Source organism: Gavia stellata, chromosome 10, assembly GCF_030936135.1.
Source record: "Gavia stellata isolate bGavSte3 chromosome 10, bGavSte3.hap2, whole genome shotgun sequence".
Classification (NCBI taxonomy): domain Eukaryota; kingdom Metazoa; phylum Chordata; class Aves; order Gaviiformes; family Gaviidae; genus Gavia; species Gavia stellata.
This window is the reverse complement of record NC_082603.1, coordinates 25,628,201-25,641,485: the sequence shown is the minus strand read 5'-3', so window position 1 is coordinate 25,641,485 and position 13,285 is coordinate 25,628,201. Positions and strand designations below refer to the sequence as shown.

Genomic DNA, 13,285 nt, shown 5'->3' with positions numbered 1-13,285 from the left:
TTCCCCTTAGAGGAAGAACTTTGGAACTGTTGCCGCTTAAATCAGTATTCAAAGCTAACTTTCTAAATGTACTTTATGCCTGTGGCTGAACGAAGAGTGCTGATAACCACAGTAGCACTGATCAGTAGCTACCACTTCTTGTTTTCAGAAATACGGAAGTCTTTACTGAGATTTTTTTTTTTTTTAGTTAAATTGAAGTCACTGTGCATTTTCTGTAATTTAACCCATGTTAAATAGTAGCTACACCGCTAATAACTTCGGTCACAAATGAATAAAAGACCATGCACACTATAGTGAATGAGTAAAGTTATGCTTCTGACCCACAGGAGGGCAATGTAGTCCTATTAAAAAAAACAAAACCAAAACAAACATATAAAAATACCTAAACAAAAAACAGAAGAGTGCACTACTCTCATAAGTTTGACTATTTTTGTCTGCCGCACCAGCACTGATTTATACAGCAAACCATCTTTAGTCTTCCATAGTTCAGAGGGAGACAGGACTGTTACAAGCCATCCTTTTTACAGGAGAAGGACATAATTCCTGATAATTGCCTTAAGTTTGCCAAACTCTACTTTATACCTCAAACAAACATTAGTGCTTATTCTTGTATCACTGAGGTGTAACTGATTTAACGGGTAGGGAAAAAAAAAAGTTTTTCCCTTTCTGAGCAATAATCCTGATGGCTGCTTGACACCAGATTAGATTGTGCTTTTCATTTAATCAGTATTTTCTGTCACATCTTAATAAAAATCTCAGTTATTTTAAGGTTCATGAAGTGAAAAAAAGGAAATTGTAACTGAAGGAGAAGATGAACGATAGATGTTATGTGCATGAAAACATTATAAATTTGTTAATTCTCCATAGAATATTTTATTAGCTTGAAATATACTGAATACCTTGTTGCTAAAACTGAATTCAAATTTAAGTAGCTTTTAATTATTTTACTGTTCAGCTCTTGAATACTCACCCTACTGGTTATATTGAGGAAAAAACAAACTTGAATTTAAAAATTAGGATTTAGTGAAAAAATTACTTGTCTAAAAATGTAAAATGTGATACTTGAACTAGTAAATCTATCCCAGTATTTGCAATTACTTGTTTGACATTTGCAAATGCCGAAAATAAGAATGTCTTCACAATGCCTCAGGATCCAAGAATGATCCGTTCCTTACCATGTCTAGTCTTGTCCCAAGAGATAAGTCAAACAGGTTCTCAAACGTCAGTTTTATAAGACAAAGACCATTATACTACAACCAGCAAGGAAAGAAAATTACTAGCTGCAGCTGTGGATCTCAGTGATCTGACTAAGAGAAAGCCAGTAAGAACCAATCCAGTTCACTCCGAAGTTACTGTAGTAGGCATGAATATGTTATTAAATATTTGTACTCCATTCTGCCTCACATAACTATATTGCCAGAAGCACAAAGAACACAGATTTGCCCTTACTGTGACTCAGTATTCGCTAGTATGTTTTAACAAATAAGAATTCCAGTACTTACAGGTATTACTTTTTAAGTTATTGAGGGAAAATCTCTCAAATATCAGTTATGTATTGCTGGACAACTTGAATTTTTGTTACTGCAAGAACAGAGGAAAAAATGAAAGTGCACTGTCATGTGCTTGCTGTTAAATGATCTTGCTGAAATGACCCGGTGAAGATAAACATTTATTAGACTTATTCATAATGTGCTGTATGTTTTATTTTTTGATCTCCCAGATGAGCCTGCTATAATAGTTTACTAACTTCTACTAAGATAACTTTTTCTTTTGTTTTCAGATACTGGATTTTGTGTGTCTTGGGTAGCTCCCTATTTTCAGTATCAATTCTTACTTTAACATCTTTAGCTCTCCACAAGTTAAATCATTGCATTGCTTAAATAAAAATACTCAGTACTGAGGGGTACTTAGAATTTTGTGTATTTTATTAACGAAAATACCATGTGAAGAGAAATAAATTACAAAAATTGAAATGCAATGGCTATAATCTGTTTAATAAATGAACTAAGACAAAATATTAAATATTTATAAGAAATCAAACCCAAAATAACAAAATATTTTACTTTAAATTGTAATGTAAAAAGATAAATCTGATTCCATTCTGTACTTATCCTTCTAAGAGAATCAGTATTTTGTATATGTTACTAATATGTACCATTAACTTAAGTGCCTGTTAAATTACAGTTCAGTTGGAAGGTTCTGGAAGGTTAACCAACATTTCATCCAGAAGTAATTCTATAACAAAAGAACAGATTTTAAACAAATTTCATTATTTTGCTTAAATTAAAAATCGCAATACCACTATGACACAGTAAGTCAGGTGTCTGCCTTAGTCAGATGTAGTGAATAAAGCCTGGAAAGCAACAAAGACTGTTTCGTAACAGCAAATGCACTGAACAAACCCAGCCATCACATGCTCGCTACTCTGTTCACAGGAAATCAAACTTGTTATGCTGAATTTTGATTATGGTTAGTTAGTATATAGACTATGAAAAATTGTATCAAGCAGTGACTTATTGTGAGGGCAACCTTAGTGTTTGGGTCTCCAAGAGTCACAACATAAAATAAAAAGAACGGGCTCAGTTCTGCAAAGTGAGTATTTCTGCATCATCATGTTGATATCGAGGGAAAGGGAAGAAGTGCGTAGCAATTTGCAGCATTGCACTGCAGTCAAGTAACAAAACTCCCACAAACTGTCATTTTAATTTATTATATTATTTTAATGAGGCCTGGACCTCAAAGTGCTCTAAGAGAAGTTAATTCCTGATTCCCAGTGCCATTGTAACCTCTGAACAAATCTAACAGGACAAAGTCATCTAAAAAAATGCTCTGTTTCTGTCTGAAGATGTTTTATCCAGCAATATAAGTAACATGAACGTCATTAATATTTTCTTGCTTTTTTTCTCTTCTTGGTTGCCTTTGCGTGTGACAGTGCTTCATGCAATGTTTTTTATGTGCGTGTAGGTTTATGATCTCCCCCATATAAAAAGTACAACAGGAAACTATGGTAGTAAAACTGTGGTGCGTGTGGCATGTGCTGGCCTGGCACTGAAAAATACTTCAAATACAAACCTCATCTACCTTAGGAAAAGGTCATGAGAATTATCTTTTTCTTATCTTAACATGAGTAAAAACTCCACTCACATAGATGTTATTCAGCATCTTTCCAAAGATTTCAGTCAGCTGCTCTATACAATGGATAAATGCTTAAAATTGACCTAAAGACGTCACCCTGTTCTGAGAAGCTGACCCTGGGTGAAAAGGAAACAGCAGACTCGAGCTGTGACCTTTGTACTGTCCCTTTCCCTTTCGTAACTCCCCTGAAGGAGGTGGCTGCTGTTGGCTCTGTTTTCTGCACTCCTGCTCCATATACAGGACCATGCTACTCAATGAAACAATCTCTCAAGCTCTGGAGATTTGTCTTTTGGAGGTTAAGGAGACATTAAAATATTTTTTAATTAATTTAAGCCAGCTTCACTGCAAGTGAAGGAATACAGGACAAATTTTCTTTCTAAGGAAGGCAAGACTGAAAAGACTGAACACTTATTCCCTAGGGAGAGTGATGACACAGGGTAATAAAATGCTGGAGAATCTAAAAAAAGTATGTGCCCTAAGTTCAGGAAAAAAAAAAATATTTCAGAGTACAATGACTGAAAATTAACTTTTTTACTCTTACAAAGAATAAAACCAAAACATTTGGGAAGAAAATTATTGAGAATGGAAATTACTTCTCTAATGAGCAGCACCGGTTTTCCAGCTGCCAGGGTGTCGTAATTTTTCCCAACCAAAGGTTAATCAGCATCTTACCAGACTCCCCAAGAGACACACCAAATCAGCAACAGCACAGAACAGACTGCTCCCACCTTCCTCCAGACCACAAGTGCTATGATGCAGTGCCCCATCTTACTCCAAGAAGCTGGTGTTTGGATTGAGACGCAGCACACGCTGCTTGGATTTGCTGCCTCTGTACCAGCACACTGTCCTCCTCAGCACCGTGGAAAAGAAGGTGCTGATGAGTTACATTTTGCTGCCCTCTGCCCCTCCACCAAGCCATGTTACTCAGTGAAATGTGCTTCTCTGGGCTTCTCGTGTCAGCCCTAGCAGTCTGAATCTCTCCGCGGGAGGAGTGGCAAAGTAGGCTTTTTGCTCCTCCGAATACCTTTCCTTCACTTCAATTATGTCCCTGTAGCGGCCGTCCTGCCAGTGGAAATTGAACTGCTCCAGCAACTCAATTCGTTTTTCCTCTGTGCTCACACAGTCAACAGGAGCAGACTGTTGCAGGAACGGTACCTGAATATCTGGGAACAGGAGGAGACCCCGGATAGCAAACCAACCGCCATACTTGGGATGGATACATACACCGTAGATCTTCTGGAAGAAAAAAAAGAAGGATCTAGGATGTCTCAATTTGTCTCTAGTAATGGTTAGAGTTCAAAGCATCAGGCTTCCATGCAACTTCTCACACTCCTAGCCCTCTGTTGGAGTGCTATACAGAGAAGAAATGAAAGCTCTTTCCTGAACATGTGGCTCAAAGCATTGCATTTCATTCCCACTTTCCTGTACCCACGCACACCACCCTGTAATGTGAAAGGAGGACCCTTTTTGAAAATCTAACACAGAAATTAACCACAGTGCATTTTTTTTTCTATTTATAATGCTCCAAGCAACAGGTCGTCTTTTACGCTGAAATTTATTCTCCTGTCTAAGTAGGTTTAATAGATCAAGACATTCTTCTCCATGCATGCATCTCCCTACCACCCTAAAGAATCCTGGAAGCTTCTGATTTCTGTCTGAAACACTTTGTGCACCTATATGCGAGCTGGACTTTGTATTTTTCTGCAGGAAGAACTAATGAGTAAATAATAGTTGTATGATTCAGCGATTGCAGTTTGGTGGTTCTTCCCAGAATGTGTTTTTGCCTCACCTTTTTCCCCCAAGGATCAAGCTTCACATCCTTCCTTTGGTAGTAATATGCGGCTCCAGCAACATGGGCAGCTGTCTGCGCCAAGAACTTGGGCTTTCGGCTTGGCAGAATCTCGTAATCAAAGATGACGTCCACCTTCTGGTCAAGGAATTTCTGGGAACAATAAAAAACATCAGCCCAGGCTCATGGGAAAAGATTTGCCACTACAGAAGTGCTGGATGCTAGCAAATCAGGCACATGTGAAGCCTGCAGATTTCCACATCCTGCTACTGAAGTCTGTCAGCACACTTGTGGCCTTGGATTTTCAAACTATGGCTGTAAAGCACTCTACATAGCTACAGGTTGTAATGGCAAAGAGGCAGAATATGCAAGTAAAGCAGGTCAACAGCCGGTTGATGCTCTTACCATCATGAATAAGGCTTTACCCTTCCAAAGAGCAAGGGCAGGAACCTGGAAGGTTTTGTCTACTGCTACAACCACCTGGTTACACACCACAATAGTAAAAGGAATTGGTATTTCAGGTTCTTACCTCCTTCACACGTGATAAATGATGAGAAACACACTGATCCACAGGATCCCTGATTATTTTTAACCGTTCTTTGTTCACAAAAGGTTTAAGGGCTTTGTCAAACATTGAAGGTGTGCTGAGGACCACAAAGGCCAGTGTGTCGTCTGGGTAGGGTAGATGAAAGGCTGGCTGGAGAAGAGCATTGTACCATCCAACCTTTGGCAAAGAAAAACAAATCTCCATTAAAACAGGGACACCACTCTTTGGCTAGTGGCCATGCAGGAATTTTAAAAAGTGGCAAGAAGCATAGCCAGCTTCATTTGCAACCCAGATATGCAACCTGCCTAGTGCCTTCCATTCAAACCAAGTTGTTTTGCATACTGGGATTTACAGTTTCTGGAAGCTGTACCTTGATGTAAGAGATAAGAATCATCCACTGCATTCAGCTCAAGACTGGCCTTTATGGAGATCTGCTCAGAAACCATAGAGGGAAGTACTAGCAACCAGTCTTGCCAATGCAAATCAGATGTTTTGGTTTAGATAAAGCTTTTACAGTTTTGTTTCCTCAGCATCTGCCAGACAGAAACTGGTGCTTCTGTTTTGCTCATGCGACAAGTTGCATGGTTTATTTCTTCAGCAGGAAACGCTTATGTGCGAAAATGAAGGATGTGAAGCTCCTAGCAGTGCTAAAATCTCCCAGAACTGTCAGCTGTAGTGCATGGATTGTGACATGGCCACATTTTGATATTTGTTTCCAGGGCTGGATGTGTTATCACACAGTCCAGAAATGAGGGATCAAGCCAGGGCAGGAGGAAGACATGACCAGGGGGACAGGGCTCAGACCAGCATCTGCCAAGCAGGAGGAGATAACGGCCAAAAACCCCTGCACTCCACTACTAATGTATTGCACAATAACATCAGTCTTTTAATAGGTTATGACAACTCCCACTCTCCCAGGATGCCGTAAAGACCAGGTCTAACATTCAGAGAGATGTCAAGTAATGTAACTCTAATATTCAGTCTGAAAATGCAAAATACTGGTCACTTCTAAATACCAGTGAAATTATTCTGGAAGTGACTTTACAGGTGACAACGGCAGGCAGACCTGCCCGTATGGAAACACAGAATGAAAACTAAGTTTACTATAAAGATACATTCTTATATCAAACCCAAAGTTTAATCAGTTTTGTGGCTCTTGTTTAAGATGCTGAATCGAGATGTTACAAGAAATTAGAGATGCGACTCTAAGTTAGTTTGCTGATTTCCCAGTATACATCAGTCAGCGCACCAGAGCTAGCTGTATGAGAATTAAATCTAGAGATACGGCGCTGTAAGGTTTCCCTCCAGTAGCTGCAGCCTTTTTGATTTGGGTTCTGCCCCTCATTCTGCTGCTGTGTTTTGAGAAAGCAGTGTTAAATTCCTTTCCAAATTCTGGAGATTTCACTTCTCTCAGCACCTCATTCCCTTTTACTTTCTGTCAGATCAATAATATAAGCAGGAAATACAAATATTTCAGGTGACAAATACAACATTCCCCGAGGAGGGGAAGGTCAGGTTTATTGTAGATTGATTTGTATTTGATATTGTAGATTGATTTACTGCAGATTGCCTCTGGGGTGGGCAAAGTGGGAACCCCTAAGTTTTGGTGGAAACTGAGTGTATACAGTTCAACACGGGAGAGCGGAAGAGGCTGCCTCAGCTGCACGGGAGACCCCTGCAGCGGGCAGAATGAGCCAGTGTCCGCAGGCCATTTACAAACGGATGAGGTAGTCTGCACTTTAATATGCAGGTGTTTCTACATTTAGATCAAAATTTAAGCTTGGTTAGACGACTTTACTCTCTGCGGGTCCAGATGTATATTTAACTCTCCTGACCTTTCAGACTGGGACCACCATCAAGGGCCTGAGCAAGCCCGTCGTTCAGCTGGTGCTCCGCCGGTGCCAGGGCAGAGCGGTAACCTTGGTCTGCTTCACCGGGCAGACGAAACGCACCTCTCACGCCCCTTCATTAGCCCGCGCCAGCAGCGGTGCGACACGGCTCCTGGGGGGCGTTTCCAGCCCCAGTCCGCCAACTGCTGTGCCGAGGCCCCGGCCCCGGCCCCGGCCCCGGTCCGCAGAGCGGAGCTCCGACCTCCCCCGGGGCAAGGGCCGCCCCGTTTGCCTCCCCGCGCCCGGAGGAGATGCACGGGGCGCCGCGGGGGTCTCTCTCCAGTCCGCAGTGACTCGCAGACGGACCGCTTCACCCCTGAGCTGGGCCGGCGGGGCGGGGCGGGGCGGAGCGGCGGCCGCCGAGGCTCGGGGAGGCAGTGCCGCCTGCCGTCGGCCGCGCGAGGAGCGCGACGGGCGCCGCCGCCGTTAGCACGGGGGCTCGTCCTGCCTGCGCAGGCGGGCCGGGCGGAGCTGGAGGCGGGAGCCTGGCGGCGAAGCACCGCCAGCCTCGGCCCACGGCGGCGAAGCAGTGCCCCCCCAGCCGGGGCTGACCGGGGGAGCAAAGGGCCGGCCCTCCCTCGGAGCACCCGCCGCGGGGCCGTCCCCGGCACCGCTCCCCTCAGCGGCCGCAGGGGTCACCCCGGCTCCGGGAACCGCCACCCTCCCGAGCACCCGCCAACCCCGGCTTGGCGTCTCTCTCATCGACGTCACCGCGGGCGACGTCACGGCGAGCCCCGCGTGACGCCCGTACCTTGAAGGCGTGCACCTCGAAGCCGAAAGGGCCCAGGGCGCCGCGGAGCCGCTCCGCCACGCGCCCCTCCATGCCGCCCACCGCGCGGGGCATCACGGGAAGGGTAGTTTTGACAGCCCTCCGGCGCGCGGCTGCGCGCCGGGCACCGTAGGCGGCACGGCGGGACCCCCCCTCAACACACGGCCGCGTCTCCTAGGAGACGGCCCGCCGCGCAAGGCTCCCTGGGACTTGTAGTGCGCACCTCCCTCCCTCCGCGCGAGTCCGCCCGGCGGGGACTCTATGTCCCAGCGGGCTCCGCGCGCAGAGGAGGGTGCGGAGCCGCTCGGGACCTGTGCGGCGTGAGGGGCGGCCCCCGGCTCCCGTCCGCAGGGGGGCGGCTGGCGCGGGCGCCCTGAGGGAGCGACCGTTACTTTCCCCTATCCCGGGGCGGCGGGGCGGCAGGGGAGGCTGCGGGGGGTCGGCTGCAGAGCAAGCCGGCGGAGCGGCGGTGCTTTTGCCGGCAGGGCGTCCTGGGGCGGTGTTTGCTCCGCTCGTGTTCCCCGGGGACTGTCCCCGCGTAGCGCGTTGCTGCCGTGGTGGGTCGGTGGTTGGGCTGAGAACCTCGCTAGGGGCCTGCCATTTCTAACGGCCGCGTGTGACTGGGTAGTTTGAGTGGGAAAGGGAAGAATTTCGGTCTCTCGACGCGCGCCCTGGCCGGTTTCCAGGCTCCCGGCCGAGGCAAGTTTAAGGATGCGGCAGGGCCAGGTGGGCTCCTTCCTCCTCACCCCCGGTAATGTCTGCTGCTTTGGATCTGCGGTGGGTTTGCAGCTTGACGGACAGGGCCCTGAGAACGCTGCGACTGAGGAGTGCCTGCCTGGCAGCCAGCAGCCGTGTCACCCCTGCGTCCGTCTCCCACGCTGCAGCGAGGCACCAGCGGAGCTAGCAGCCATCCCAAACCAAGGAGATTTGAGGGCTCTGGTGGAATCGCCTCTCTGTTAAGAGCAAGTTTTCCTAGCATAGTTGCACAGTGCGCCTATCCGTGCTATACTGCTCTGTATTGTGCGTATTTTTCTTTCATCATACACTGTTTGAAAGCCCCACCTTCATGTGTGGGTGGACACTGCTCACTAAAATAGTTAGCAAGGCCTCTGTGTTGATAATCCTTTCTCCTTCCCCATCTGAAAGTATATGTTCTTTGCAGCTTGCCTGTTCCTTACCAACACATTTGCCACATTGGAGACCAAGCCTCAGATTTGGATCTGCTTACCCTAATCTTTAGAGCAGCTTAACACAATCTTTATAGTTGTTGTGCAACGTTCTCCAGCCGTTAGTCCTGAGTTTTATGAAGTGTCAGGACACCAGATCTGCAAGTTCTTGGGGACAGAACTACTTCAGATATGCAAGCTTCTTTCTTTGTGGAGTTCCTTTATATCTTCTAGAACCCCAAGAGTTTTTTCTTATTCTATCCATGCCCTCTGCAGGAGGAGGGCTGAAGGATCCCATCAGTCTTGTTTAGAATTAAGGTTTGTTCTCTCCAGGTCTCCCTGTATTTCCAGCTTCTGAAGTGGAACCAGCCTGCTAACTATGTTCTTTCCTGGACTAAGTTATGCTGATACAAAAATCTGGTTTTGCCCATCCGCTCAGATCATTGAACCACTCACTCGGCCTGTGAATTGACTAAAGCAGGAGAAAGAGTTCCAGCAGGAGCAGATCAATAAGCTAGAAGGTAGTGAAGGTAAAGGCACTGGAACTGAAGCACTGATGATTACAGGAGCCTCTTACACAGATCACTTCTTGTCTAGGTTGCTGAGCTCCTGTTGAAGAAACAGCAGGCTGTGAGTGTAGCCTGGCACAATGTAGCTCCATCTCCGTGCTAAACAAGTGAGCCTGTGCTCACAAAGTGTTGGATACAAGGCAGAAAGGGCTTTTTGAATTTTTCATTTCTTCCTTTGCCTTTTCTTTAGTGATCTGAAAACCTGAGAAGCAACTTTGCTTCCCAGGAGAGAAAATGGACAGTGGAAAACAAAGTTGAAGTGATTTCCTGGAGGGTCATGCCCAAGCTTGGTCTAGAGTCAGGTATCATCACATGGAGTCCCTTGCTGAAACCCTTGTGATGCACGACATTTAGTCAGCTGGCCAAGTTGCCTTTGAGGGTGGTTAGTTCAAATATTTGAATTCTTAATGTGCATCTTGCCTGTTTTTCTGTCTGAATATAGTGGTCCAGGAAGACAGGGTTTCTGTGGTCTGCTAAGCATACAGCATAGTGGCAGAGGGAAATTCTTGGGCTACTGCTGTACTCTGCCTCTGTCAGGGATTTGTATGGGACTGAACCTTAAAACCATCTTACTGGGTGTTCCTTGATCCTATTCTTATCCCTTTTGTCCCAGCAATTGAAGCGCTAGGCTGATACCTTAACACCCCCTGCCTTTCCCGTTTGCCGTTACAGAGGATGCTCAGTGATTGCAGAACAGCACTTAGTGCAGCTTGGAGGCCTTGCTGAGGAGGACACAGGACTTGAAAGCTGAACGTGATAACTAGCAACAGCAAGTGCTTCACCAGCAGTACGGAGATTGTGCATCTCATTTGTATCCCAATGCCAACAGTCCACAAGAAATAAATGAGATGTTGGTGCTAAGACCTTGGTAGTTTCAGGGCTGTTGCAGGGGAGGTACTGGAGGAAAATGTAACTTTTCCCACTTTCTATAAGCAGCAACTGCAACTGCAGATAAAGTCAATGAATGGTGTTGTATTCTGCTCCTCACATGATCTGAACTCTGATTCTGCACAGGAAAACCTGTTGCTGCCCAAGTGGTCTAGCAGAAACAGCCCCCGGTGGGAAGCACTGTAATGTTCGTTATAGTTGAGGATCTCTGTTCAGGAAAATGAAACCAGGGAACACTGCTGAACAGGCAGCGCTGGAGGAGAAGTAAAGCAGAATACACAGGGCTGGCAAGCTGTGACTCCGTGCTGTGCTCTGGGAGAGCTGTGGGAGGAGAACGTGCATAGGGCTTGCCTGCAGCCTCTGAATCCACCCTTTGCCTTGGGAGAGATGTGGGTGGATATAGTTCTGTAAGGTTTTGCCTGGCAATAGAGAGATGGAAAATCAGGTGCAGAATGTAGTTTAGCCATGGCCTTTTTCTTGGTCTGTGTCAGGTCAAGTTGCTTTACTGCACAGGTCAAGGAAAGGAAGAACTATTGAACCAAATGTCTGCAACTGATTAAATTAAGAGAACTCAAAGTCGACACTGCAAGGTGGGCTGCTTTACAGTCACACCTCTTCCATCCAAAATCTGGCACTGGATGGTTCGATGGCCCATGGCAGACCTACTGTTGTAATGAGCAAGCTTTGCTACTGGGGTCTGTGGAGGAAAACTAAGTGTTGAAACTGATGTATGGAGAGTTTACTGTGAATAGTAGCCAGACTGAAAAATGCTGCTGCTGCCTGCAACAGAGGAAGTATTTTTATTAAATATTGTAGTACCACTAAAAGGCTTTGATTGAGACAGCCACTGTGCAAGGTGCTCTGCAGGCACCTTTCCTCCCTCACAGGCTTGCTGAAACAGCAAGAGGTCTTTCTGTTCCAGTGTTGAATGATGGAGGGCAGTTAGAAAGGTATCATCTTCAACATACATATAAGTGGGGGAAAAGATAAGTGTTTAAGTGTTTGTATGTATTCTGATATAACAGGTCCTACTGCAGCCAGAATGAAATTGATTTTTTTTTTTTTTTTTTTTTTAGTTTTTGCAGAAGTAGATGACCTTTGCAAAAGGGAGAATCAGAAAAGACTTGATGGGAGAAGAATAGGGAATGGACAGAGCTGAGGGGTGTAAGGGTTGAAATGAGAGTAGGGCTAGCAACTGGCCTGTATCTTTTGCACCAAGCAGCATGTTACCATTCTTCTGGAAACCTCCTGCTGCAGGAGGATACTTGCACAGCCAGGACTTGTAAACTGCTTCCCAAGGGGAGGTAGAAGCAGATGCTCAATTTCTCTGTAGAGTAAGGCGATCACTGTGGACAAAACACTGCTATTCTACCTATAGCAAAACTTCAATTCCTGCTGAGGAGGGCTAGCATGAAGAAGAGATTACAGATGATGCCAGGTACCGTGTCATGATCCAGAAGAATATAAAGAAACAGAGCATTACCTTTGGTGCTGGAAACATATTCACCAATGGTGGCATGTTATATGTCTCGCTCTTGACTTTTTCTCAGTTGTTCTGGCCTCATCTGGACATGATTTTTTGCAGGGTCTAATGGTGGTGTGGTGGCTCAGAGACTACCTCTGGGAAATGCTTGGAAATGATTGTCCCCTCTTTCTCAGGTGCTAGATCTGCTGAGCAGCCACAAAGCACAGTCTTACAGTTTAGACAAAGTCAGGATGGAAATGCGGAGCACCCAGCAGAAGCTTGGCCATATCAGGTAGAGGAGATACACCTTCAGGGAATTTTGGGGATGCCCAGGTCTGTGCATGCCACATGAGAGCTGCTGCAGGAGCAGCTCTTGAGTTTCAAGGGGAGTAACTCCCTGGGAGCTGCAGAAGTGTGTCACAGGAGGGTGCTGCTGGCTGGTGGGTGTTCAGAGCTCTGACAGGACAGCTCTTGCTGTTGCAGCTCGCTCTCACAGGGGCTCGATTGGCAAGCTCATTGCTGCTGGGGACTGATCTCTCATCTTGCTGTTCTTGTTTGCCAGCTGTCCTTTGTACCTGCCTGGATAGAGTATTAGTCTTGTGGGCACAGTTCATCTCCATGGATGGTATGGTACTGGCTTTACTGGTGCTGGAGGTAGTAGATTTGTCAGCTCAGTTGAGGTCTTCTGTTTAAATCCTGAACTGGCAAAGCTTGAGGAGGGTATGGCTTAAGTCTCTGCCTTCTTCTGGAGACGACCTCTGGCTAAATGCAGGTAAGGTGTTTAGTCCTTCTCAAACAGCTAGTGAAGGGGATGAAATGGCAGCCTCTCTTACTGAGACATTTGTATCCTGAGAGTTAGCACCTTCAGCTTATTCCATGGGGGCACTGAGAATGGGTACCTGCTGTTCCCTTCCCAGCTGTCCTTGGAGCTGAGCTGGCAGGGTCTGAGTTAGCTCACGGCTTCCCTGAGCCATCTCATCTGCCTTGTTTAATTGGGAGTGTTGCTGTCTCCTACCCAAGCCCTCTGCCAGGGCAATGGTACACTCCACAAGCTCTCCTCGTTGCAAG

General features: G+C 46.1%; 1 protein-coding gene across 1 annotated transcript; it reads right to left on the bottom strand.

The window, feature by feature from the left end:
• Positions 1-3,783: 3,783 nt before the first annotated feature.
• Positions 3,784-8,183, bottom strand: MMACHC (metabolism of cobalamin associated C). Its single transcript, XM_059822015.1, has 4 exons — positions 8,112-8,183; positions 5,454-5,648; positions 4,925-5,077; positions 3,784-4,371 (listed from the first exon to the last, which is right to left on the bottom strand). Exons 1-4 carry the CDS (start codon positions 8,181-8,183, stop codon positions 4,060-4,062), a joined length of 732 nt encoding a protein of 243 aa, XP_059677998.1. The 3' UTR covers positions 3,784-4,059.
• Positions 8,184-13,285: the final 5,102 nt, after the last annotated feature.

Coding starts and splice junctions, on each gene's coding strand:
- MMACHC (XM_059822015.1), bottom strand. CDS start 8,183: ATGGAGGGGCGCGTGGCGGAGCGGCTCCGCGGCGCCCTGGGCCCTTTC. Junction 5,649..8,111: donor TCGAGGTGCACGCCTTCAAG/GTACGGGCGTCA, acceptor TCTTTGCCAAAG/GTTGGATGGTACAATGCTCT. Junction 4,372..4,924: donor TTGATCCTTGGGGGAAAAAG/GTGAGGCAAAAA, acceptor TTTTTCTTCCAG/AAGATCTACGGTGTATGTAT.